This window comes from Necator americanus, chromosome V, assembly GCF_031761385.1.
Source record: "Necator americanus strain Aroian chromosome V, whole genome shotgun sequence".
Classification (NCBI taxonomy): Eukaryota; Metazoa; Nematoda; class Chromadorea; order Rhabditida; family Ancylostomatidae; genus Necator; species Necator americanus.
Genome location: NC_087375.1, coordinates 7451206 through 7478993, shown reverse-complemented (window position 1 = coordinate 7478993; position 27788 = coordinate 7451206). Strand labels below are relative to the sequence as shown.

The 27788-nt window shown below is 41.2% G+C and overlaps 1 protein-coding gene across 1 annotated transcript; it reads right to left on the bottom strand.

Moving 5' to 3' along the window:
* Positions 1 to 450: 450 nt before the first annotated feature.
* On the bottom strand, positions 451 to 27788 carry RB195_013210 (uncharacterized protein; the record flags this gene model as incomplete). The annotated part of the gene is made up of 16 exons (XM_064202914.1): positions 451 to 536; positions 2101 to 2152; positions 4464 to 4529; positions 4763 to 4864; positions 4931 to 5014; positions 5379 to 5496; positions 6010 to 6095; positions 6170 to 6284; positions 6335 to 6506; positions 7951 to 8060; positions 9258 to 9379; positions 9682 to 9789; positions 11215 to 11325; positions 13828 to 13983; positions 26236 to 26325; positions 27708 to 27788. The coding sequence occupies 16 exons, from the start codon at positions 27786 to 27788 to the stop codon at positions 451 to 453; spliced, it is 1659 nt and encodes a 552-aa protein (XP_064058795.1).

The window sequence follows — 27788 nt, the reverse complement described above, 5'->3', positions numbered from 1 at the left end:
TCTAGAGAATGTAAGGTGTTTCAAAGTTTAAGTTTCGGCGCATACGTTTTGAGCGAGAATAACTTCAAACAACTGCACAGGAAACTTTTTGGATGAACTTACCGTGATCTCTTCACCTCTCCAGTTTTTGTCATTCATCCCGCACTCGCTGTTATCCACCGCTCTTTGGCAATAGCCACACAAAATGGGTGCGTCTACTGTGTTATTCTATGTTCGTTTTTACTTCAACTCTTTCTTGACTTCATTTTATCATTTCCAGTGTAGGTATATTCAGTATAGGTAGGACAAGTAAGACCATCGTAAAGTTAATTTTCTAGAACTATGAGCAAGCAAAGTCTCTTATTTGGACTAGATCGATTAACCGTACACATCCAATTTCGATCAGTTATTTGCTTCTTGAGGTAGTCGCAACCATCTTTTCTGACAGAAGTTGGCGCAACTCCAGATGAATTAGTTGTAGTCCTCTTCCTTCTCAAGCAAGACATCTGTTTCACCAATAAGGCTTTCTGTATTGTCATCATCTTCATTGTTGTCACCTAAAACACTAATAAAACCTTGTGTTATTAATAATATTCTCGTAATCACTTCATCGTTACTGTTACCGTTCGCTCATTTTGTATACTCGGCACAAATAGGCGTCAGCGTAACAACCATCGCTCAGGCGGGAGCGGACATCCTGTACCGGCATACACCAAGATATAGAGCAAAACTAGGTTGCTGTTAGTTTCGCCTTTGACCTTTTTTTAGCGACGAGGCGGCTACTGCAGTCAGACGTTGAACGTCAACTTTGTTGAATTAAATGCTAGTTACGAAGGAAAAAAAAAACGCTCAGAAAGCTAAAAAAAAAGTAATGTTTGATACTTGTCAATAGAAGATTTTATAGATCATCTTTTGCAGTATCAACGTAAGTGGTTGACCTCCTAATGTTTTTCAAGGAAATGACCAATTTCACCCATTGAGAACAGAAAAATACACGCTTTCATATTCATTTCTTAACGACATTACATGTACTCGGACAAGTCGGGCTGACGTAGTGCAAGAAAAGAACCCTACTTACTTACTACTATCGCTGCAATTCTACTACACTGTAGTCTGCTGCGATTAACTTTCATACTACAATTATGGTAAATGTCAGTATTTTTCGATTCATTAAATTCTTGGTTCTGAATATTCGTTCATGGATGGTATAGTCGAATCAAAATGACCTGCCACTTCGCGAAGTTGCGTAAGCGGCTGTGCCTTAAAGGCAGCATACCACGAATCTGAAGTGGTGCGGATTTCAGGTGGAGTATCGGTATACGGGGTCGTACATTATGGAGATGGGGGTGGATCCGCTCATCTCTCCCTGCATCACTGCGAACAGCCGCCTCCAGAATGCTGTTTTGTACGACGCCATCTATTGCAACGTTCCACCCCTTGCGCCGCCTCCGCCCTGGGATTCGTCGAAAATCAATTCGGACTGCACCGATAGGCTGTAAGGGACGCTACCCGTGCAAGGGTGGGGCGCTGCAATAGAAGGCATCGAACAAAACAGCATTCAAGAGTCAGTTGCTTGCAGTGATGCAGGGAGAGATGAGCGGGACCACCCCGGTCTCCATAATCTACTACCCCGTATGCGGATACTACACCTGAAATCCATACCAGCCCAGATTCGTGGTATGCTGCCTTTAAACAACGCAGTAGAGCTCGTCCAGTTTTATTTGGGAAGTGTTTTCAAGCGAAAATAGCGTAAAACAGCTGAGTCCTTTTTTCTTGCACTACTTCTTTTATAGCTGGTGGTGTTTTGCGTAAAGAAGGGTTGAAATGAGTAAAACAATAAACCGCCTCCATCGAAGACGCCACGCGTAGAACAAACACAATATCGTGATCACACAATCGTAAAGCAGGATCGTAAAAGAGTTCTACTTGACTAGATCAGTTTCGTGTTTGGTCTGAAGTGTTCCGTTTGAAGTGAAAATGGTTAATGAATGAACGGTTAGTGAATTTAATTCAAGTCATAGCCATATCATAACCACTTGTTATCGTTTTCTGCATAGCTTTCAAACAAACAAGTGATGTAAATCGAAAAGGCAGAAAAAAGTGGAAATCTTACTAACGAACCTATTTGCTCACAAACCCGCAACGCTGTCTCGTTTTCGACCAAATGTGTTACCTTAATTGAATCAATTAAACAAAGGAAGTAAGGCTTAGCCACATTCTCAGATGCTAGCATATTTCGATCCACTTTTCTTCTTCTTCTTAGACCTTTTGCACCCGTTTGTTCCTTCGCCACTTTTCCTCTTCTTAGACCTTTTTCACCCGTTTCATTCCCTCGCCACTTTTCCTCTTCTTAGACCTTTTGCACCTGTTTCATTCCCTCACCATTGCTATCCAAGATGTTCTCTAGTTTCTTGAGCGATGTTGGCGAGGTCGTTCAGCCCTATCCAGCGGAGCTCTGAGCTGGTCCATCCGTACAGCGTACACATCACCCCATCTTGTTGGCGGCCTCCCTCGAGGACCTTCCAAATCTTCAGGATCCACTATAGCGTTCTTTCGGTCCATCTATCGTCAGTTTCTCTCATAATGTGACCGACCCATCTATGCTTTGCTTTTGATACATATTTCGCCGAGCGAAGAGGGGACACTGCTCTTAAGCCGGAGCTGAGAAGACCGGTTAGCTGCTCTGTGCGCCGGTTAAACTCCAGAAGATATCTCTCAAGGGCTCCGCGGGTAGTGAGTAACTTATTAGACGTGGGGACGGTGTCTGTCCATGTCTCCGCTGCGTAACAGAGCGCTGCAAGAATTGTGGAGTCGAACAGATGGGAACAGATTGGATACAGAGATCTTGGTCCGTCAGTTGTTCCGTAGTTTCCCTGACGGGTGCGAATGCTGCACTCATCCTTCTATTCAGTTCTTCCTTCAACTAGTTCTCCATATTCATAGAACATCCGAGGTGAACACAAAACGATTTGGGAGTCTTCAAGTTGAACTTCTCTGTCCTTGCAGTAGACGTTCTTCATGAACTGTGTCTTCTTTCTGTTTATTCGCAATCCTATTCTTTTCCCTGCTTCGTTCAATCCCTTGAGTATCGTCTTTATTTCATTGGTACTTCTCAAAAAGTGAACGATGTCGTGTGTAGAACGAAGGTACGAGATAAATCTTCCGTCAACACGTATGCCACTTTCTTCCCAAGAAAGTGATTTCATTATCCGTAGCAATGCAGCAGTGAACAGCTTCGGCGATATAGTGTCGCCTTGTCGTAGCCCCTTTCCAATCGGTATGGCTAGGATGTGGTGGATTTAGTTCATGTTTATCCTAGTGGTTCATTGACCATAGGGACTGGCGGATTTCCTTATATACGATGCGTCCACACCTTGATCGACAAGCGTTGACAGTATTGCATTCATTTCTACGCTGTCGAAGGCTTTCTCATAGTCGAGAAAGGTTAGAACAAGGCGCAGGCGGTACTCCCGGCAGGCCTCTATAACCCTCGAAACGGCCTGGATGTGGTTCATGCAGCTGAACCCCTGACGGAATCCAGCTTGTTTTTGAGGCTGGGGTTCATCCAAGCGTCCTACATATACGCACGAGAATGATCTTGGTGAATACTTTGTACAAGGCGCTCAGCAAGCGTATAGGCCGGTAGTTGCGAAGGTTCTCTCGGTCATCTTTCTTATGAATAATAACGGTTCTAGTCTGGTCTGGAATCCTTTCTTCTTGAAGCTAGGACGTCATGTGCGTCGCTAGACTTATATGAGGCGGTTGACCACCAGCCCGAAGAAAGTCTGTCGATATAAAACAAATCCGGGGCTGTGCTAGGTTTCATGCTCTTGATAGCGACTCATACTTCCGAAGGGTGGATCCGTTGTGAAACTTCACCAGTGAAAATGATCGGGGTTGATAGAGGAGTTGACGAACGGTAAAGGTTCGAGTAGAACCTCTCCGTGATGATTTCCGTCTCATGATGAGAAGAGGTGCGGATCCCGTCTTCGCTCAGCAAGGTTGTTAACCGATTATTATAATCGCGGGGGTATAATTCGGATTCATCAGCTGCTGACGTTGGTGAGTAGCAGTTGATAACGCTGATGGGTTTTTTACGCAGAGGGCGAAGAATCGCCAGACGAGGTGACAAGATTTCGTGAAAATCAAAAAGATGGACGACGGACAGGCGCGCAACAAAATCAACACGGAATACATTTCGCGGTGGAGCTTTCTCTCCGAGAATGACGAGCGTACCGTCATTCATTTGTCGTATGTCGCTCGGCGTCTCTGGACACTGTTATTGCGTTCGCACTAAGTCTGAGAAAGGGTCCATTGCGAGTCACGCGTCCCTTTGGTGCAGTGTCGAAGACGTCCTGAGCAACCTGAGATTTTATCTCCTATTACCTGCCGTCCTAGAGTCATCTCCATGATGAGGCTGTGAACCGTTGTGGAGGATTTACCTGTTATGTACTGAAAATTTTCCTGAAATTCAAAAAAAAAACCTCGTCGGGACTCTTCATTGGCGCTTCATCGGTCACCCAGTGAACACCGTCAGACCGAAGCACAACCTATAAGTAGAGACATTAATCTGGTAACCTTTTGAATAAACCAATATACACGAATTGAAGTATTCTCAGGAAAACTTCAAAAGCATCGGGTCTTAACTGCTCGACATTTTTCACCAGATATCAGCAGCAGGACAAGAAAGTCGGTGAAACCAAAATGATGATTGGAAACTTCTCCTTTCTTGTCGTACTGACGAAATCTTGAAGAATAAGGAACCATATACAGATAAACTTACCTGTCGCACAGCTGGAAGGCTCAAACTGGTCTGTGTTGACCTGCTGAGGCTGCGTTCAGATATTGAGTTAATTTCATTAGCTCCTGCACAACATTTCAGTTTCTAAAGCGCACATAAATAATATGGTACCAAAGATATGACGACAAAAATCACAAAAAAGGTTTAGACCTCAGTTGAAGAAGAAACCACCAAAACATGTTCAATTACGCTACCATCGTGGGTTACCGGTCCAGCTTCATATGTCTTTTTCATCTAAAGCATCGAAGTTGAGTCCGCAACTCCGTGAAAATGAACACTTCGTTTTTATAATCCGAAGATATCTTATGGGTAGTTTAAAGAAGCACCTAATATAATAGAACAGTTATAAACAAGAACAAAAGATCCGGCTTACAATTCAATGTAGCTTCAACATGGCTTACAGTTCAACAGTGGTAATTTGACCCTTTTTACAGCTAACCCCGAACGTTTTCAACCAGGTTGGTCGCAACGAATGCGGTTTTAGCCCGATTTAAGACGTCCCGGGCAATTCTGAGCATTATTCATAAACTGAAAGGGCTAACAACGTCCAGTAAGTTTCATATTCCAAATGACTCAAAATAACCACAATTTGACAAACCTTCATTTGTAACAAGTTAATCACCATCGAGGCCAAGGAAAGTCCGATAAGTATAAAACCGAACATTGTAAGAAGAAGGCGCGGGGAAGATGGCACTAAGTCACCGAGACCTACAGTGCTGAAAGAAGGATATAAAGCCAGCGTGATATTCAGGTTCGTATAAGTATGTCTGAGGGACGTCGTCTAGGAAAAAAGAACTTTGGGCTGCTTATAATTGTATAATCGAGTAAAAACGACATGGAGCACGGTACAGTTGCGTAAGCGGCTGCGCTCAAAGTGGTGCGATGGAGAGTAGAGCTTGGAATCGAGGTGGAACCATCGCGAACTACAACAATGAGTGGCACCAGCAAGTGTTTCACTACGTTTCTTACCGCTACGCTTCACCGCATCGCTTACGCAACTGCACCATGCTTCATCTCGTTTTGACCCTTCTATAGAAATTGCTAACATAAAATATCCTATTGCTGAATTGTGTTCGGTCAAAAATCTACGCAACCCTTGTTTTTTTTGCATAAGAATGTCTATGTACCTCACAGAAGTACAGTAATTGCATTGACACTCTTGAAGCAATCAATATATTTTATATAATCTTGAAGAGTTCGTTCCTACGACAAATTTGAAAAAACTTTACCTAAGAGAAATGAAAAAGAAGTAGAATGACTCCAACATAGTCCACTTTTGATCCCACACCGAGAGTACAAGGGAGCAAATGAGTACCTCAAACATCATAAACAGATGAAATAAATGATGTGTACATGTTACTTATGTTGTTGAAAAACTGGATCCCCTACCCAGCCGAAGATTAAAGACAATCCAACCACAACAGGAAGATCAAAAATCTCTAAGTCTCGCCGTTCACATGCTTCAATCTCTTGCATTTCTCGTAGTGACTGTTTTGTGCAACACCTGGACGACCGCAATGAGAAAATTGCAAACAAGAAGAAAGTGAACACTACCTTAAGATCCGTCTTGTGATGCGCTTCGTTTGAAACCATGGAAATTTCATAGTGATCGTCAATAGTTTACCAATATCTTGGAGAACCAACAGCATTAATGGAATACCAAATAAGGCAAATATCATTGTGATTATCTTGCCCGCATTCGTAATTGGATAAATATGACCATATCCTTAAAAAATAACCCGTTCAGGTGAGTAATGTGGACAAGAAAACATAAGTTTGCTATCTGCTACTAAGACGCTTCTTGGGTGTGGAGCAGAGAGTGGAACGTGGGTTCTTTTTAAAGGCATCATACCACGAATCTGACGTGGTGAAGGAATCCGCGGAAAAGTTAGAGGTGGACATCCAAGTGCTAGCGGTCGAAGATCAGTGATGTCTTCTCACCGGTCTATTCAAGGTATCATCCCACGAATCTGGGGTGGTACGGGTTTCAGGCGGGTAGACCTTTGCGGGGTCCTAGATTGTAGGGAAGAGGGTGATTCCTTCCATCTCTCCCCGTATCAAGGTAAACGGGCGACAGCGGAACCCTGTTCCTTACGACGGCTTTCGTTGCAACGCAACGCATCGAAGCCGGGGCAGGGTGCAAGGGTTGCGCATTGCAACAGAAACAGAAACAAGGAACAGCGTTCCGGCGTCGTCCGTTTACCCTGATTCAGAGGGAGATGAACGGAATCACCTTCTTCCCCACAATCTACCACCCCGTATAGGCATTACCCACCTGAAACCCGTACACCCCAGATTCGTGGGGTGATGCTTTTAAAGTAACCCAATGAATAACCTGCTGAGGAGCCTGCGAAACGTGTGCATAAAGGAGTGTTTTAACATGCTTCTTAGGAACCAAGGCGCCCTTTTTTGCGACGATTAGGAAGAGATGGGAGGAACCATTCTGGATTCTGCAATCTACAATCCTATCTCCGGCGTCTCCCGCGGATTCTCTCACCACGTCACATTTGTGGTATGCTGCCTTTCATAGGTGCGATAAGGAACATCCGGACCCTCCTCAGGTGAAGGAGTCTAGCTTATGGGATGCAGCTAAAGTGATGAAGATCCCTTGGCCAACCGTCCAAAAGTGAAGGGGTTGGACCATCGGCTCCCACTATCGTATCTACGCTGCCTTTAAAGGCAGCTTATCACAAAATTAACTATGTTAGGATCTTTCATGGACAATATACGGTTTCGGGTGTAAGTTACAAGTATCAGCGTGTTCAAAATCAATTCCCTTAACCGTCCCGAAAAACTCCTATGACACACAACGCGCTACTCTCGTACACGCGCCGCAATCGCCAGCCGTTTCCACTCCATGAGAGATCCCAACGTTGTCAATTTTGTGATACGCTGCCTTTAAAGGCAGCGTAGATGCGATAGTGGGAGCCGATGCTCCGACCCACTTTTTCAGGGCAATTAGGGGAAATTGAACGTGATTACGCTCATACTCTTAATCTACATTCCCACACCTACATTGTCCATGAAAAATGCATGAGAGAGAGAGAGTGTGGAAGTGTAGAACCCTACACAGAATATTTGTAGAATAACGATTCTGTGTAGCAGCAACTCCGCAACTGACCAGTTCAATAATACGGTTCTTTTTTGGCGCAATATTAAGAGAATCAAACCTATAGTGGTGCAAATTGTTCCGGCAAAAAGCAATGCCGTCCAGAAATCCCAGTCCATTCGCTGTTCGGTCCATCGTATTCCCAGTTGGCGTTCATATGATGCAAACTCGCTGAAAAGTGTCAATTCACATCACATGTTGCTCGTCAGAACTACTAAAACGAACTTTGGAACCTACGATCTCATATCTTAAAATAAGCACTGTGCCATAGATCAAAATTTAGTAATGAAGAGATCGGTGACACTTAAAAAAGTTGAAGGAAACCAAAAAATTATCAGATCTTCTCTCTTTAGATCCACAGACAGTTCTCGACAGATTAGATACTGTGAAAAAGTGTCGAGACAACTTCATCTTGATTCTTCTTCATCACCGATTTTGTTGTAGGAAAGAATAAGAAGACCAAAGACATTTTTGTGCGGTGCTGCGGCCACATTATTATAGTAGAGTCAAATCGGCATAGAGCGCGGAGCAGTTGCGTAAGCGGTTGCGCTCAAAGTGGTGCGGTGTATCGCAGCGGTTAGGATGTAGTAGAGGAGCCCTGCTACCACCGTTCACTGCTCGGCGATAGTCCCACCTCGATTCCAACCGCTCTCTCCACCGCGCCGCTTCGAGCGCGGCCGCTTACGCAACTGCACGGTGATTCGTTTCGTTCGTTTGAGTCGTTTTGACCCAACTATACTCGGGCAACGTACTAATTAGAAGCAATACACCATACAAAGCACAACTGTCGCGGACGCGTCGCATTCGCTCCCGGACGTTACCGAATGTATATGGTAGGATCAAAATGACGTGAAGCTCGGTGAAGTTGCGTAAGCGGTTGTGCTCGAAGCGTTGCGGCAAAACGAAGCGGTTAGAATCTGGGGAGCCTCGCTGTATGGTCCCACATCAATTCTACCATACCGCTGTTCACGCATCTTTTCTCCACCGCTTGCACCGTGCTTGATGTCGCTTCGATCCGACTATAAGTGCAATCATTCTCTGTGTGCCGCGAATTCTCAGCAAAAACTCCAGGTCGCTGAATATCGCGGTTCTTAACGGTGAATGCGACAAAATAAAGTACCTAAAACAAAATGAATGAATGTATCTGCAACCATAGATATAACCCTAATGAACCAAGCAATTCAGACGCAGCTTAACACTAAAAATTACCGCTATGAATGTAGCGCCCATTTTTTGACCAATTGTAATTCTGTTTGGGTAGAGAAGTCATTAGTCCGGGAATAGTGAGGTCCGCTATCGAAGGAATGTATACATCAACACATCAAATGCAAACAAATACGGTAATAGTGTAATATTGAACATACTTACTCATTGAATAATTTCTGTAACCGTAACGTTGTGTTTCCCTTTATGTAGATCAAGTATTCAGAGTTATTGAAAGCACGTGCCATGATTTCGACGACTCGACGAGAACGATTTCGAGAAATGCGCTTAAAAGAAGCTATTTTTGAAAAGTGTTGTCATTTTCACGAATCTTAGCCATTTAATGTTGCCTGAATGTAATACACGGACTTGTTAGTTTTGCAAATCTATTTCATTGACAGTACTCAGTAATGATATTGGTGTAATCCGCTGTCGCTTTCAAACATCTTAAGCGTTGAACCTAAGCACTTATTGATACTGCTTTGTACGAATTAAAGCTCGGCTCTTGTTCTACACTCATATTTACAGAAAAACCACATTTCCGCTATATTGTCCTCTGTGATAGTCAATGTGATGAACTCAAACGTACCTCGGTCCATTGTTCTCTCAAATTATTCTGGGTCGGTCCTTCAACGACAAGAAAAATTAAAGCCCCAAAAGCTGTGTAGAAGAGAAATACCAGAATGAGAACGAGGTGCTGAAAATAGAGTTTGGCGGCAGAAATATGACTGTTGTGAATCAGAAACCGCAAAATAGGTATCGCTTTATGAAGGATGACAAGAACTGCGACTGCTCCACTAGGAAAAAGAGCAACGATATCGGGTGTCCCTACGTGAAAGGTCGTACATCAATATTTCAACCGGAAAAATTTGCTCCGAAACAAAAGTGGAACGGTTTTTCTAGGAACTAAAAGAATGTTATTTTAATTATATACTTCACGTGAAAGCGGTTAATGTAGCGGTTGAGATCGACATGGAACCATCACCAACTGCAGTGATGGGTAGTGCTAGTAAGGGCCTCCAAGCAAGAATTTTACGCCTTTTTGACCCGACTACACAATTACATGTACCAAGTATGGAATATTAGCACGAAAACAACATGAACAATATGAAAACAAACCCGTTACAACATTAACTTTGAACTTCTTTCTGCACTTTTAGTTGAATTACTTGTGTAGAAGAATTCATTTGAATTTCTTCAACTTCACATAAGGCACCACTTTTGAGTAGACGTGTTCTTTTTTTAGTTTCAAAACAACAAATGATGGCAGAGCAGAGTCAAAACGGTATGATGCCCTGTGCAGCTACACAAGCTGGTGCGCTCGAAGCGGTGCGGTAGAGCATAGCGGTTAGGATCGAGCGATGACCACCGCTGGTACCATTTTTTGCTGCAGATCGCGATGATCCCACCTCGATCCCAACCGCTGTCTCCAGCGCGCCGCTTCGAGCGCAACCGCACACGTAACCACACGTGCTTCATATCGTTTTGACCCGACTACATACACTCGGAGTATGCTCGTAGCAAAAATCGTGCACAAAACTGTACAAACTGCATGAATCTGAGGTGGTGCAAATCTCAGGTGGAGTATTCCGGTGGATCGTAGATTATTGAGAGCATGGTGATTCCGTTCATTTCTTCCTAACTGCTGTAAAAAAATGGCCCGGAAGATACGGCTTCGAGCGTTCCGGCGCTATTTTCTATAACGAGTTCGATTGGAGCGCGCCAGCCTTGTGCACGCGCCTCATCTTCCGGGCGGTTTTTTTACGGCAATTGGGAAGAAATGAACGGAATCACCCTTCTCTCTATAATCTACGATCCCGTATACGAATACTCCACCTGAAATCCGTACCACCTCAGATTCGTGGGGTGATGCCTTTAATCTAGAATGCAAACTTGGCGGAAAGGTTTAGAATGTCCTATAAACGAGATGAAAGGTTTTCCTTGCTCGTACACCCTAACTCATGCTTTATACTGTTATACAACTATGTTATTAATACATCCGGAATGAGAACTGTATTTGGAGTTACATATGCACTCTTTTGGGACACTAAGTACATTCTTTTGAACTCCAAACGACGAGAAGAGAAAGAAAAATGAAAACAGTATTTAAAGATCGACTAACCTTAAGCCCATATTTGTGATACGCTCTGTGCATTATAATAAAGCATAGTGGTGGCTCTTTTTGGAATTTTTCAACATGTCGCATTCCAGCTTCATGAGCACGTTCAGCTATCTGAATAGGAAATGGAATGGAAGAGAAATGAATAGTCCTGAAGTGAAATACCGTAGTTACATTTCACTCACCTTCTTAAATGATAATTCTCTTTTGATTCTCATTATTCTGGATTGATTGCACTAATCTACTACTACATAGTCGGTCTAAGCGCTCAACTATGCAGCTGCAGGGAATAGGGAAGCAGCTAAGGAGACTCCGTGCGGATTTGCGGACAACCGCAATCAGATGTGGACGAATGTGAGATGGTATTAACGGCGGATGTCGCAGCATGACAGATGGAGGGTGTGGCGAAGCGATGAGAACGCTCGCCGAATCACGGTAATGGGATGGCAAAGGATGTGCGCTTGAAACAAGATTAAGTGGAACGTTCATAAGAACATTACAGCAATATCCGCGATGATCCACCCCTTAGGTATAAACTAGCTTGTCCAAGTATCGTGCTCATCGCCTCGACTATAGCCGGATCAAAACGAGCTGAAGCCCAACGCAGTTGCGCAAGCGGCTGCGCGCGGATCGGCGCGGAAGAGCATAACGGTCACGATAGAGTAGGGACCTTTGCTAGGACCGCTCATCGCTGCAGTTCACAATGGTCTCACCTCGATCCCAACCTCTAGCTCCATCGTGCCGCTTCGAGCGCAGCCTCTTACGTAACTGCATCGAGCTTCATCTTGTCTTGGACTGGCTATGCCACGAGTTTGATCTCAGAACAAACGCTGCACGTCCAGTCTAAAGCATGGAGAGTGGTGGGACCCAAAATGTGTTATCACGTTACCATTGTTACCTCGACTAAAAGTAGCGCATCTCCAAATTGGCAGTGTACTGGGATCTCGCTGTGAATAGGTAGAAGGAGGAGGAGTAGGGGGAGGACGGAGCGGTGTAGATCACGACTAGAAGCGTGATCACGCTCAGTTCTGTCTAGTAATGAAGGGAAGAGGCATGCGAAAATCTTGGTTGCACCATTCTTCCCTACGATGCAATTCATTATGAAAGAGAACCAATGCAGTTCCGTCTTCTTCCAACAATCACAGTCCAAGTAACGCATCCGATCAACCCAAAAAAGCACCAAAATATCTCCAATCTGTATAATCGCAAAGGGGTTTCCGAACGGAATTCCCACCCCTCTACTTCCCGTAAAAAGTCGCATCGTTGGGGTCACCTGTGCAACCGAAGCTGTTTCACACGGATTTTTCTGGATTACTAGTGGGGATTGATCGTGAGCATGCTCATACTCATACTCGAGAACTCCCATCCCCACTTATTCGTGATGAGATCCAAACCTCCTGGATTTCGTCGTGCACTGCCTCTAAACACCACGGATGAGTTCGGTCATAAGGGTCGACCAGTTGGTGAGAATCCATTTGCAGAAGTGTCAGAACTTAAAGTTGAAGTTTGAAGGTTGAAGGGGCTCATAGCTGGCTCAGGATTTGTCTTAGGATTTCGGCTACGAATGTTCTTCTGCGTTTCTTATGATCCCGGTTGTTGTCCTGGTCGTTTTTAACGTTATAAACACTGTGTAATCCTACGCGTTAATTATGAACTGGACTAGAAAATCAAGCAAAAAAGTCACTGTATCCTCGTTCGATAACGATTCTTGGTAGAACACGGATAACTGGCATGAAATGTTCTCGATTTGCAACCTTGAGCAGCTGCGATCCGAGAGAAACGCTACTAAACCGTCACTAAGGTCCAACTTCTTTACGCATCCGATCACACAACGATCGAAATGCGGTCGAGAATGTGCTGGAAACATTCTATCACTAATTATGCGAAGAAGCATGTATTTTCTTCGTTATTTATTTTAATGACTTATTACCTAAAACCCCGATGCGAACGAACCTCGGCATCACCCATACGGAAAAACGTTTAAAGGTAGCTTACCAGGAAATTTGCGATGTTGCGATCTTCCATGGAAAAGATAGGGCAGAGGTGTAGATTACGAGTATGACCGTGTTCAAGTTCAATTCCTTCCTATTGTCTTGAAAACGGCATTGGAGACGGCTTTTCTGTACGGATATCCCTACGAGGCACCTCATGACGCCACCTTTGTACACGCACCAGTTCACTCGGTAGTCTATTCAGTGGTTTTAGTCGAAAAGACCGCTTGCATAACTTTTTTTAATTATCGTCCACTCGCTCGCCGACACAGCGCGTGTGCAGTTATATCGCGTTATCAGGTGCCTTGTAGGAAAATTCGTACAAGAAAGCCGTTTCATACTCACGGCCTTCTATTATGACAATGAAGAAGAGTCAAACTCTTACAAAATCTACATCTCCAACCCTCTTCCTGGAAAGATCCCAAAACCGTCAACTTTGTGTTATACTGCCTTTGAGAAAAGAAAACGAAGGTTCTTTAAAAACACCACGTTAACCAAAAATATAATAAGACGAGAAATATCAGAGGCATCAGGAATAAGTTCCATTTTCCAAACTCGGGAGTTGGATTCATTAGAAATCAGATAGAACTATTCAAAACAAAATTTGTAAACGTTACGTGCGTACGTCTTTGAAACCGGCTGCTCCACGTCGGATTTGCTGATGTGCTCGATGAAGAAGTCGTCGACGAGCGCTAGCTTGAATGTCTGATACGTTCGTAGAATCTATAAGAGCCGGCAGCATCAGCTGAGCCAAATCTGTCAGACTTTTCCTGGTGTTCATCTGCAAAGAGAATGATTTTTTGATTTCACTGCTACCCATACCAAATATGTAAATTTTGCGGCTGAGAATGATTTTTAGAAAGCAAGTTCGAGAGATGGTGAGAGATGTACACATTTGCAATAAAATTCAAAATTTCTTCGCAATTATGGTCAACATCTTATTTTTATCTCATTTCAAGCAATCATTTCCAAGGTTTGAGTAACGTTTTTTTTTCTCATTCATCATCTGTGGTGTCAAAATTGTCCACTAATTGCGTATGACAAGTATGAGTCTTCCAAAAAATTGTGCTAAACTATTTTTTTTTGAATTTTTTACGACCAAAAAATAAGGATTTACCTCAAATGACATAAATGAAAGGAGTAAAGCAGTTTCAAAAACTGGAAAAAAAAACTGTTTTGCTACTGAAGACTGCAAAAAAGTCAGTTGGCTTTAATCCAGGTGGATGCTATATCGCTCAACACCATTATGTCCAGAAATATTTAAAACAGCCATTTTGATGAGGACTACTCAGAAATCCAGCGAGATCCTGTAGGTTTTTACGTTTTTTTTTTGTTTCCATGAGTGCATAATTCCAATTATTGATGTTTTTGCTTAGTTCACAGTTGATAAAAGAAAAGTCGATCGAATAAAAAAATTGGATCGGAAGTCGAAAGCGGTTACGGCTAAGTGCAAAATGTAAGCATAGTTAGTTAGTTTGCGAGCTATGCCTGGCAATATTTTAAAGAGGAGAAAGTGGCAAAGAACGAACAATGACAGCCGTGAAATCGGATTTGGTGTTTTTCTATTCCTGTCCTTTCTGGAAATATCGTGGTGGCAAGGGAGACATTTATCAAGTTATCAATGTTAGGCCTAGACATTTTGTTGAATGCTGCAGACGTTAAAAGCTTTTGGATTGTTGGATTTTTTTTTGCACTCTGAAGTCTTTCTTCTAGACTGAAATTGAAAGGAAGGAGAAAAAACACTTGATTTTGAGTGATGTTAGAGTACTTTTGAGGTCTTGCAGCTCTACAGTAAGCTTTTTCACAAAGAAAGTAAAATTTCACTCTTATTTTGAATTTTTGAACGAATTTCGTTTGTGTAACAATCTTCAAGTCCTCTCTTCTTGAAACCTAAGGATTGGGAACTGGATTTATTACTGAGGTAAGCGCTAGCCAATGTGTTGCTGTTTGAGTTTGCCTTCTGTTTGGATGCTTTCTGTTCGGTGATGAGCGCTTGAGAGGATAAATCACTAATGGCTTTGAATTTTCCAGGCTCTGACGAAGGGGATAACGCCGAAACGTTAGTCGTTGTTTAATAAAGACGATCAATAACAATCTTGGCTGCAGCTCAAGAAAATCAATTAAAGACTGGATTCATCTTCCCCTGCGGTCGCATGGTGGTTATTTCAAAATCGCCCTGGTGCTAACCAAGCTTTTCATCCCTCCGGGATCAATAAATTGGTACCAGACTTGTCTGGGAGGATAAAAACACTGACATCATTCACCGGGTAGCCCCGAAAGTCACGGTATAGTCCTACACGCGTTTCAAAACCTCAGCGATTATGGATTCGACTTTAGATTTCTAAATGACAACGAGGTTTTGAACGGTGAACCTCTGCTATTCTTCTGACGTTTCGACCACCTCGTAAGGGGCTGGAAATAGTTCGAGGTGTTTGATGGTATGGATATCCAATATGAGGTTGTAAAAAGCTAGTGATAAAATTTTACCAAAACCTCGTTGACATGAAAAGAAAACGAAAATTTCATACGTGGATTGTGTTGATATTACTGTGAGCGCTTGATAGCACCGACAGTAACATCAGCAACAAATTGTCGCTCATGAATACATTTATACATTACCGATGGATAGTCATTCTCGGCTTAGGATCCACTTTTGGTCGTAAATGATCACGGAGATTTATTCGTATACTCAAACGGACGCTAAGCTAGCTCCAAACACCTCCAAACAACAAAAAGTGTTTCACTTTTAACTTTCCGCTAGTCTCAGATTCATGTTTTGCAATGCCTGGTTGAAAAAGCCTACAGGAGGTGCAAGGAACTGTTCCATTCATCGAATCCATCAAAATAGTCATGTTATGGACATTAAATTCAAAGTACTAAGTTGTACCGTAAGTTTCTTCCCACGGTGGTCAACATTTTTGTTCACAGCAAGCCGAGTCCTAGGCGAAAAAAAATCCAGCAATTCATTACATCGATGGCCGGAGACTATTGACTATTCTGCTGTCTTTATTGTTGATTGTAACATCTTAGTTGTTGAACAAAAAATATAAGTAGCAGAAAAGTAGGAGGAAAGACTTATGGGACCCAATACCATTGCAAGATTCTGATCTAAATAGTTACTATGGTCATCTAGCACAACACAAATCAGTGATGCGCAGATTATGTCTGGAATAATTAGGCTAGACCCCAATTCGTGACAAGGCCAACCATCACAAATAGTCCGTCAAAACAACCTGAAGCTCGGTGCAGTTGCGCAAGAGGCTGCGTACGAAGCGGTGCGGTGAAGGTGGGACTGTCGCTGGCTCCACTCGGAATGCAAAGATGAGTAAAGGTAACGAGAATCTCGCCTGGATTACAACTGCCAGCTTCAAAGTGGCGTTTCGAGCGCAGACTTTTAAAAAAACTGCACCATGCTTTAGATCGATTTGACCTGCACCATACAACCGGTGGGGTACAGGAGACGGTACTTGTGTTGCACTGAGTGGTCGCGATGCGAAACTGCCTGTATGCACTCAGTTCGCCTGACCCATACAGTACCTGCTTGTGGTAACATATTTACCGCAAATCAAACGCGCGTTGTGCTACCTTAGTTAGAATGCATCACCTCACGAATCGGGGGAGGGAAGGAGGGGGTGGTACGGATTTCATGTGGATAATGCCTATACGGGGTTGTAGATTGTGGGGAAGAGGGTGATTCCGTCCATTTCATCCTAATCGCCGTAAAAAATGGCCTAGAAAATGGGTGCACGGGGCTGGCGCGATCCAATCGAACTCCTTGTAGAAAATAGCGCTCCAGAACGCTCGAAACCGCATTTTCCGGGCCATTTTTACGGCGATTAGGAAGAAATGAGCGGGATCCCACCCGTTTCCGCAATCTACGATCCCGTATAGTCTTTGACCATCGGAAACCCATATCACATCAGATTCGTGGGGTAATGCCTTTAACATAAATGCGTTGTCTTAGGCTCTTACGTGCGCTTACAACTGATGCGTGCGACAAACGCTTCTTCTTATTTAAAAATATGGTTGCCGGTACGTCTGATGGGCCTGGGTCCCTCCGCGATACGCGATCACTCACTGACATTACTCCAACGGGACCACCACAGATTCTAATGAAATCTACGGGAAGCGCGATTTTCGGCGTTTGCTTCCCGTTATGAATACGTTCTGTTCGAAGACAGCACACAATAAAGTTGAGGGTGTTGGAATTTCTATATGAATTAATATTGTTCGAAGCGTAACTCACGAGTATGAGTGCAATAATGTTCAATCACTGTTAATTATCCACAAAAATCGAGAAGAAAACGGTCGTTTCCCACCAAATCCTCCTACGAGACACCTTATAACGCGCCACGTCTGCGAGAGCAGGTGCACGCGCCGCTTCTGCTCGCATGCACCTGCTCTCGCAAAGGGAACCCGCATCAGTGATTCTTCACTTTTTTTGTGGGTACGCTTGTTTTATGGACAATTAGGGGGAAATTGAGCGTGACCGCACTCATATTCGTGAACCACACTTTAAACCCTGTTTATTACTGGAGGATCCTAACATTCAATTTTGTGGTATGTTACTTTTAAAGCTTGACGATGAGATCAAAGAAGGTGTGAGAACTTCAAGACCACCACGAAAACCTCCAGATGTCTTTTCTATGTTTAATCCGTCAGATGATAGAGCAAAAATTACTGCGTTTTTCATTTCTTCGTCAGTTGTGTTAACGCATGCGATTCCCTCGGGTGCCAGGAACCATTTAATATTGACGCCTGCATAATCGCAGCCACCATAGTGTGTGTCTCGAAGTAGTTAAAGGCATCACCCCACGAATCTAGGGTGGTGCGGGTTTCAGGTGGAGTATTCGTATACGTAGATTATGGAGAGGGGGGTGATTCCGTCCATTTCTTCCTAACTCCCGTAAAAAAACGGTCGGGAAGATGCGGGGCATACACAAGGCTGGCGCGCTCCTATCGAACTCGTTGTAGAAAAAAGCTCGAAGCCGTATCGTAGCCTTCAAAGCACCACAGTATGTATTCGGAATCAGTTCTCTACAAGCTGTTACTCTTACTAGCGAATAGAAATTGATATTAGGATGTTTTTGATTTCCTTCCTACTTCAATTTCAGAGCATGTTGGAAGAGATTAAGTCTAAAAACTGCAAAATTTTCACCGAAGTTTATTTATTGTTTTATTTTGATTATTCACATCTCATTTATTGTTCAGAACAGGGAATAATGTGATGTTTTCAGCACATTCTCATATCGCAATTATGTTTTAAGAGATATAGTTGGGTCAAAGCGACGTGAAGCACGGATAGTTGCGTAAGCGGCTGCGCTTGGAGCCGCGCAGTGGAGCGTAGCGGTTGGGATCGCGTATAGGTCGTCGCCACCGCCACCCATTTCTGCAGTTCGGCATGGTTCCACCGCTACTCCAACCGCTTTCTCCACCGCGGTGCTTCGAGCGCAGCAATTGCACCATGTTTCATGTCGTTTTGACCCTACTACACGTTTTAATTGTTTTAACCCATTAACGACGAGTGCACGTTTTTGCGCGGATGGCACGTGGGGCGGGCACGTCTCCTGAAATTGCGCTATCGCGGCTCACAGTTGAGCCACGTTGTCATCGAAGGGTTAATTAAAATGGGGATCAAAAAGGAACACTGCAGAAACCTGTACAGTTGCTATTTCTGAAGAAAATTTGAAAAGAAAACAAAACGAAAGATTGCTGCAGTAATCAGATGCTAACAGAAGAACAATATTTCAGAAAATTTTCGTAAAAGTCAAGGACAAAACTATAAAGTGCACGACATTGATGAATCCTATGGGGACGTGTCAACTTCAATTCAGAATCGTTTGAGATTCGCAAAGTGGGTGCAGCCTTACAATGCCTTTTGGGGACTAGCCAATGTGTCAAGTCAGGGTTTTTATCCTCCGAGGACAACTCTGATAGCAATTTATTGACACCGAAAGTAAGAGGGGCTTGGTTGGCAGTAAGACGGTTTCGAACCATCAATGGTTCAGTCACATCCAAACATCTTACCGATTGCGCCACACCTGTCTCTTCAGAAAAATAGTTCAACAAAAGTAAAAGGTAAAAAAGGACGACAGAAATTCTAATCTGTTGAGCGAACAGACATCTCTAACAAATCGGAATCCACAATTAATGATTTCATTAGGAAGTAATTAAGCAGCGCTTGACCTCCACATATGGCATCCACAATATGTACTTAACTAGCGGACGACACAACTACACATGAGATAACGATCCTCTCGTTAAGAAAAGAAAAATAAGACAAATAATAAAAAAACAAAAAGACAGAGACAAAAAATAAAATAAGACAAAAAATAAGACTTATGCTGGTACATAATAAAAAAACAAGATAACCTTAGAATAGAAAATTTCTGTTCAATATTAATAAGGGAACGGGGATTTATAAAGGCAGAGTGCAATTTTTCCCACAATGTTGTAAAAGGAACTAAAAAGTGAACTATAAGAGCTAAGAAATAAGTTAATAAATATGTATTACTAGCAAAATACGTTAGTAAAAAAGTCCAAAAGGGTTTTAGTAAGGTGCACAACTGATGAAAAGAATGAAAAGAGGCAAAGGGATTAATTGTATACTAGTAGTTGGTTTCTCAGTTTCACGTATTAAAAACAAAAGAACTAAAATAAACTATTATAACTAAGAAATATGTGAGAAAATATGTTTTATTAGCAAAATAGGGCAAATATTCCAAGGATTTACAAATTCAAATACAGATATAAATCAATTAATTCTTCAATTTGCATAAAGTCTAATCAGAATCTTCCGCCTTCGGAAATTTGAGGTATAAATTTTGACCATTAAAATTTGCGAAAAACGACTACGGTAGCCCTTTTTTCAGAAAATGAAACGAGACACATCATGTGCTTATTGGACCCACTTTCATTGTCATTATGGTCCGATAAGGTCCATGATGTTGTTCAATGAGTTTCTATAAACAGTCTTCAATACTTTTAGTTCACACCAGCGTGAGTCTATGTTTTGAAAAAAAAAAATCAACAATCTATCAGATCGATGGACGACGAATATTGTGTTGTTTCGGTGAGTGTTTTGCTAAATATCTTTGTAGTCGAGTGAAAAAATAATAAAATCAGAAAAACTGACAAGAAACTTATAGAAAAACCTAATATTCTGCTACTAAACTTATTCTATGGTTATAATTATTTGATATGTAGTCGTTCTGGATCTAAGATATACGATTTTTCCCTCAAGGACCCTCGTAACGTCACTCATATCCGTAACACAACAACGTTTGCAGCGCCCTTTCATAGTGGTGCCACGAAAACAAGCAGAAGCTTCAGTTAATTCAATGCAACGCCTCGGTTAAAGCGATTAAGCTTTGAGCATAAAATTTGAAAAATTCCCTTAAAATCATAAAAATTCATAATCTTTAAGTATTAGCAGAGAAATTCTCATCTTTTTAATTCTCGGAGATAACAGTTTGGATGATAATTTATCAAGGATGGGGAATTTCAACCGATTTTTGGCGCGTCTCGTTCATGGAAGTATTTTCAGCAAAGTGAATCCTTTTTTTTTCTTTGAAAATTGGGAAACGCTTAGAAAATGAAGTAAAAATTGAAAGTGAAGTGCAGAAAGAATATCGTTGAAGTCAAAGGGTGGCGATTTAAACGCCAGTACTTTCGCAAACTCGAAAACACATCCCTAGAGAGATTGAGCGATTTTCAGCCGGCCATATGAATGTGAAACGAAACATGGACGTCTTGCAATAATAATGGGAAATTTTGAAGAAAAACTAAAAATTTTCAGAAAGATGTTTTTTTGGATATTCAAAAAATTGCTCAATCATTGACCACCTGATCATATTAGAGGAACGATGCACATCATTTCTTCATTTCATTTCAGAAGAATTCCGAAAAACTCGAATATACGTTTCATTCTTTTTATCATCATCATATCATCATTTTTCATTTATTTTATAGCGCTATTTATTTTATTTTCATTTTTTTTTGTTTTTAATCGTAATTTTGAGACATTTTAAGGACATGTGCACAATGTGGATACAATTTTGTTTCACTTGTAAATCTCTTCAATCTTTTTCAGAAAGAAGAACGCGTAGATTCTTGGAATGTCTCGAAATTACGATTAAAAAGAAAAAATAAAAATAAACTAAAATAAGTATAAGCTAATTTTATGCACTCTGCTAGAAAGACTGGAAAAAAAGAAATTTTGAGAATTTCATCAAATGCTTCAATTTCCATCAGTGTTCATACTTAACTCCGAATTTTAAACCGTTTCAATGCCTGACTGCTTATTTTTAACCTGAAGACGGATTTGTTGAATGGCATATGTAGTGGACCTTTGAGAAATTCCAGAAATTTGAGCAATTTATAATCTGTGGAATAACATTGACAAACAAGTTTCTCTTCGCGTTTCGAAAATTTTGACTATAACAGTAAGTACATAATAATTATAATAAACTCATAATCAACATAATAATCATTTTATATTAGGAATTGGTTAATCCGAACGGATATAATAAAAAAGAAGATGAATAATAGCTAACGGATAGTTAATAGTTAATGGTAATGTTAATAATATTAATAATAGTTAACGGTTTAATTGCAGTTAGTAGCAGGTCTAGCGCAGTCGGCAAGAGGTTCCGCAATGGCTGCAGCGTGATCGGTCGGAGGTTCGATACCGACTTAGTGCCAACCAAGGCAACTTTCAGGGGTCGATAAATTGGTACCAGACTTGTCCGAGAGGATAAAAGCACTGATCTCAGACGTAATCCTCAAACGATTCTGAATTGAAGTGAAAGCTCTGGGACATCTCAAGCGGACTGATTAACGCCAGACACTTTATCCTTAACCTTTAATTGTAATTTGTAGATAAATAGTTATCGGAGACCTCACTTGATTTCTTAAAATTTAATTGTGAAAATAGATTTCGTTTTTGATTTCTCCTCTTATCCTAATATCTTTCTTAACAACACATGGCCCTTAACTAGTATGGATTATTTTTAAATTTACCAAAATACAAAAGGTTGAGTAAACGATGGTATGTTTTCAGCAAAAAAAATCGAATCTTCGAAATTTTATGAAAAAATTTGAAATTAAAAAAAGCTGTTCTAAAAAAAAGACTTGTACGAACACCACATTTTTGTCTGTTCTATATTTTCACTACTTTGAGATCTTCGGGCCAGTCACTTGTTATTCTTGGCCGCAAAGGAAACGAAATAAATACGTTGTGCGGTCGGGTACAAATTTGACGGATTTCTCGACGCTTCTACATGGTTCGTGAGTGATTGGTAGTTTAATAGTTGAGAAATGGATGTTTCTATGAGAGCAAGTTTTTAGGTCCCAGGAGCACCCAACATTACGCTTAGAAGCTATTCACTAAGTAATACTGTGGCTCTTCTGGTAACCCTAACGGATAACTTTACTTTCATTCAGTTAGTTACCTACTGTGACTCTTGTATTTTAAAACTAAGAACTCACAAAATATTGAGCGTTCAACCAATCGGAGCCGATTTAGACAGTGATGAATACGGTAATCGTTAAAGCAGATATTTCTTAGCACTCTCTCAGTGACAGTAATACAGTGACATACAGACAGTGACAGCAGAGAGAAAAATGGATAATAAGAGAAAAAAGATAGGAATTAATAAAGATATCAAAATATAATAAAATAAAAATTTTTGTTTCAGTGCAAATAATGAAAAATAAAATTTAAAAGACTAAAACTGGAGGACTGCAGTCTCAATTGACATAGTTTTGAACAACAGATTTCTAATATATTTACAACCACCATCTATGCACACCAGCCGCACAAGTAAAGTATAGGAAACTGAGGATTGACATTTATAAAATAAATCCATAAATTTCTTAATTAATTCATTTTTATATTTTGTTTGCTCTCACCCAATCTTTTTTTAACCTTGACAAAGTGGACGTAGAGATTCAAAAGAGTATTCTTTTCTTTACAATTTTTTTCTCATTATTTTCCTGAACGAAACAATCTTCCTATAGTTTTAGACATTTGAAATACAAGGTAAGGCGGTAAGAAAATCTATTTTTGCTTCATTTCACATTTCACCGTGATCAAAAAGTAGCTGAAGCGGCCACTAGGAAATTTTACGGTTACGGAGTGGGTGCAGTAACCGGGCGGATTGTCCTAGTTCCGAGATTGCTTTCCTAAGTTCAAAAAAAAGGAAACTAAAGAATGTTATTGAGATCAGAGAAAATGTTTGAAAAATGTTACTGAAATTTAAAAAAAACGTTATATTTCTTTATATGAATCCAAAAACTCCATTTTGGACTATGTCCATTTTGTCGAAAATCAAAAATATTGAATAAAATCAATGAAAATCTAAAAACGGCTGAAATAAATGTTACAACACAACAATTCCTGCATTCTCGTAGCCTGCCTTTAATAATATTTATTTTAAAAAATATTTTGGAAATAAATTTTACTGCTATGTGGGTCTTCTTTCAAGTGGACAGCGAATCTCGTTGTTTTTCGCACAGCATCCCAAGATAATTAGGTAATTAAAGGGTTTGGAGTGGTCATACACAGGAAACTACACTCTCTGCACTTAACTGGCGTTCTAATTTGAGGAATTGGTTTGGATCGAGTCTACGTTGAGTGATGAGGTGCTCAGCGAACGGGATCAACATTTGTTTTGTAAGGGAGTGAAATTATTGATTGGTTCAAATCGGAGACGACTCCGAGGATGTATAGAGAGATAGAGTAGCTGCACGGGACACCAAGCGTTCCTTTCTGGATCTAAGAATTTTTTTCATGAACTTTAATTTTGTTCAAAATTTACAACAACTTTCAGTTCGCTAGTCTTATAATAATAATTTAATCAGTTTTATGTTTTTTTAGACGTCTAGTTTCTAGGAGTCATTCGACTTCTTTTTCAAGATTGCCTATTGACTTTCCAGAGCGTATGCAAATTTCATAGCCTTTTGGGAAATCCTAGAAATTTTTTCGTAGCCGCAAAACAACATAGGATCAAAAATGACCGCGTTTTTTCGTGTTTTCATACATTTAGGAGACAAAACGGAAAATATCAATACTTTGGCCAAGATTTACCTTCAGTCGCAAACAACAATTATTTAACTCGCGCTTAGTATTTAGCGACGTCTAGTTCTAGTAGATGCCGCCTCACTCCCCGATCTTCTTTTACGATTTGCTATTGATGTTTTCCTAGTCTGATTCGCGTCTAAGATAGTGACAGCTATCTTGAAAGGGTTGTCATGACACTGTCTGCGATGAGCACCAAAGGGGATGATGTTTTCATTTACGAGCCCTAGGTGCTCCTTGACGGATTTCTTCCTTTTCTATTCTAATCTAATAATATTGCGAACGATTTGATATATTTCACAGCTATAACTCCATGACTCTGAAGATTTTGTAAATTTGACTAAAGCGACATCTTTGAACTCCAGGAAGGACCGACTTTACCAGTTTAAAAATTGTTTTCTTACAAAATATGCAAGAAAACTATTTGTTGTAGGAGGACGTCATCTTTTGGTTTTCCAGCTGAACAGGATTTTCTGCTTTTTTACAGCTAAAGTTGTATTTTTTGTATTTGTATTTCCTTGTTCTATGTGAAACAAAAATAACATATTGGGAACGTTCGCTTCACTTTTCCCACATATTCCCTTCACCCAAACACTCGACCAGCTCGGAGAAATCCTCCGAAACTCACTGAACTCATTATACAATAAATTATGACGGCTCTCTGCACCAACCCCTTTGGGACTATGCGATGAGTGCAAACCTTGTTACTCGCATTTATCACTCTATAATTTAATTCTCACGAATCTTCTAGAAGGGAAGTTGGTGGTGAAACATCGATTGTTTATAGTCAAATTTAAGCAACAGCCAAGATTTTTTTTTAAATTTGACTATCGACAAGTTGCAATCTCTATGTCAAGATTCGAGGAAAGTCGAACTTTCGCACATCAATTGTTTGTTTGTTTTCCATAGCTTTGTTTAGGCTTCCTTTCAAAATGAACAAATTCAGATAATATCTTAGACAAGAAAACATGGTTAAGAAAAATCACTAGGATGAAGGACGGCACTGCCCCCAGCAAGTAGGTTTTTCTGCTCTGGCTAAAGCTAAGGTGATTAATAGACGCAAAATATTTAACTGCAAGTTGCGAAAAATGACTAACTCTAAAATGTAAGCACAACAACATGATTCTAGGTCCTAATTGGATCAGATTATACCAACTTCACCTAGCTACTTCTGAGGAAGCCTACCACAAAATTGAGAATGTTGTGATCTCTCCACAAGAAGGTAGGTTGATGGGTATAGTTTGGAAGAACGAGATTGATCACGATCAATTCCCCTTACCTGTCCTGAAAAATGGCGTGGGAAACAATCTTGTCGACCGAATTCCCCTACGAGACGTCTAGCAACGTGCCGCATCTGCGAGCGGAGACGTACACTCTGTGTCTGCCAATGGGCGGTCAAATAATGGGTTGCTGAACCTGTCTCTTCGAGACGGTGGTAGAGGCGACGAATATATCAGCGCTCGTAGACGTGGCATGTTCATAGGTGCCTCGTTGGGGTATTCGGTGCAGCAAGGCCTTTTCCCACGCAGTTTTTCTGTACAATTAAGGGGAATTGGGCGTGATGGCGCTCATACTCGGTATCTACACCCTTGATCCTATCTTTCTGTACAGAGATCCCAACATTGTCAATTCCTGCATTATGTAGTATGCTGCATTTAATCTGGAAAATACATTGTTGAAATTTACACTGATGGAAGGGATGGTATGCGAAGTTAAAACATCTAAAATGTTAAATTAACCAATCTACCCAAAATGTAAACTTCGCCAAACATCAGGAAATTGATCCAGAAAAACACTACGCGTGAGCTGGTAGAAGCTTGCTGTTACTCTTTCAAAAGCAAGGTGAGGTGAATTATCTGTGCTGATCAAGCTAATCTCAGCTTTTTGCCGAGGTCAAGAGAAAAATAAGAGGTAAATTTGTAAAAGGAGACTTTTTAAGAGGAAAACTCTTGCCTTATCGGTCTCGTCGAGCCCATCTCCGTCTGCCTCAGGGTAGAAAAGAAACGTGCCAGCATCGGAGCTGTTGCCAGAGGGAGACAGCTTCTGAAAAACTTAGTACAGCATTTATATTTGGTAAATGAGGACAGTGCATTATGGACCGTATTATGAGCGACCAAAAAATGTCTAAACCCACTTTTACCACTTTTCTACCTATTCACTCCACAGATGGAGAAAAAGTATGAGCGAGTATATTCTTCCTTATTTCTGAGCCAATATTAGCTAATTTTCGGACTACCTCATTTGCTACTAATGTTCTTTTACGTTTCCTTTTGCCTTTTTTGTACTGAAACCAACATGTTTTGGCATTAAATGCATCACTCCACGAATCTGAGGCGGTACGGATTTCAGGTGGAGTATTCTTATAAGGGATAGTAGATTATGGAGAGGAGGGTGATTCCGTCCATTTCTTCCTAATTGCCGTAAAAAAACGGTCCGGAAGATGCGGCGCGTGCACAAGGCTGGCGCGCTCCAATCGAACTCGTTGTAGAAAATAGCGCTCCGGAACTCTCGAAGCCGTATCCTCTGTGCCGTGTTTTTACGGCAATTAGGAAGAAATAGACGGAATCACCCTCCTTTCCATAATCTACGATCCCTTGTACGAACACTCCACCTGAAATCCGTACTTCCTCAGATTTGTGGAGTGATGCCTTTAATGAAGATGTGTCCTAATCGAGAATAGATCGCTGGTTTGGAGGCGGCAAGTGAAGTGAACTGCTGGACATTGTCGACGTGAGACACTCGACTCATTCGGTGTCAGTAGGCAGTTTCGGGGAGACGGGAAGGCTCCCAACTTATGGAACTGGATTCTTTTGCGGTAAATTGAGAAAGTTGGGCAGAGCTATGTTCACAGACGTCATGCGTAAGCGAAGATGCGGGACACTGCGTCAAGCGTTGATTCTAGCCTTAAGTCAAGCAAATTATTTAGAGTTATTTAATTTTGATGCGAGTGGTTTGAATTTTCAAAGCTCTTTTTCCTTTTTCATCGCGCCAGCTTCTCTTTTATCAGCTCGCTTAGCTTTTCCCTAAGAAAAATTTTAGCATCCGCCTCCGTGCTGTTCAGTCATTTAAATAATTGAACGGATGAAGATAAAGTGATTTTAGTGGATGATGTATTCACTAGAAGAAAAGAAATCAGTGAAATCACTATGATGATAGCCCTAATGGATGTTAACGATGGATCTTATGGCTGACACTTAAAAATCTGTCAAACTGGAAGATGCATGAGCAGAAAATCACGGTTCAGCAAATTACAAACCGCCTCTTTTTACTCGGCACCAAAACCAAAAAAAAGAGCCAATCTCTCATGTTAAATCCCCCATAAAGGATCCGATTACCTGCGTTGAAAACAAATTGATCCGAAGAAAAAAATCACAAAGAATTCTCGGATTCTATCCTTAGCTGAATCTTTTTTGATTGTCTCTTACCTCAGGGCTAACTCTCCCAAGATGATCATCCAGATAGCTCTCAACTCTGCTAGTTCCACTCGTGTCCGTAGCGTCATCCAT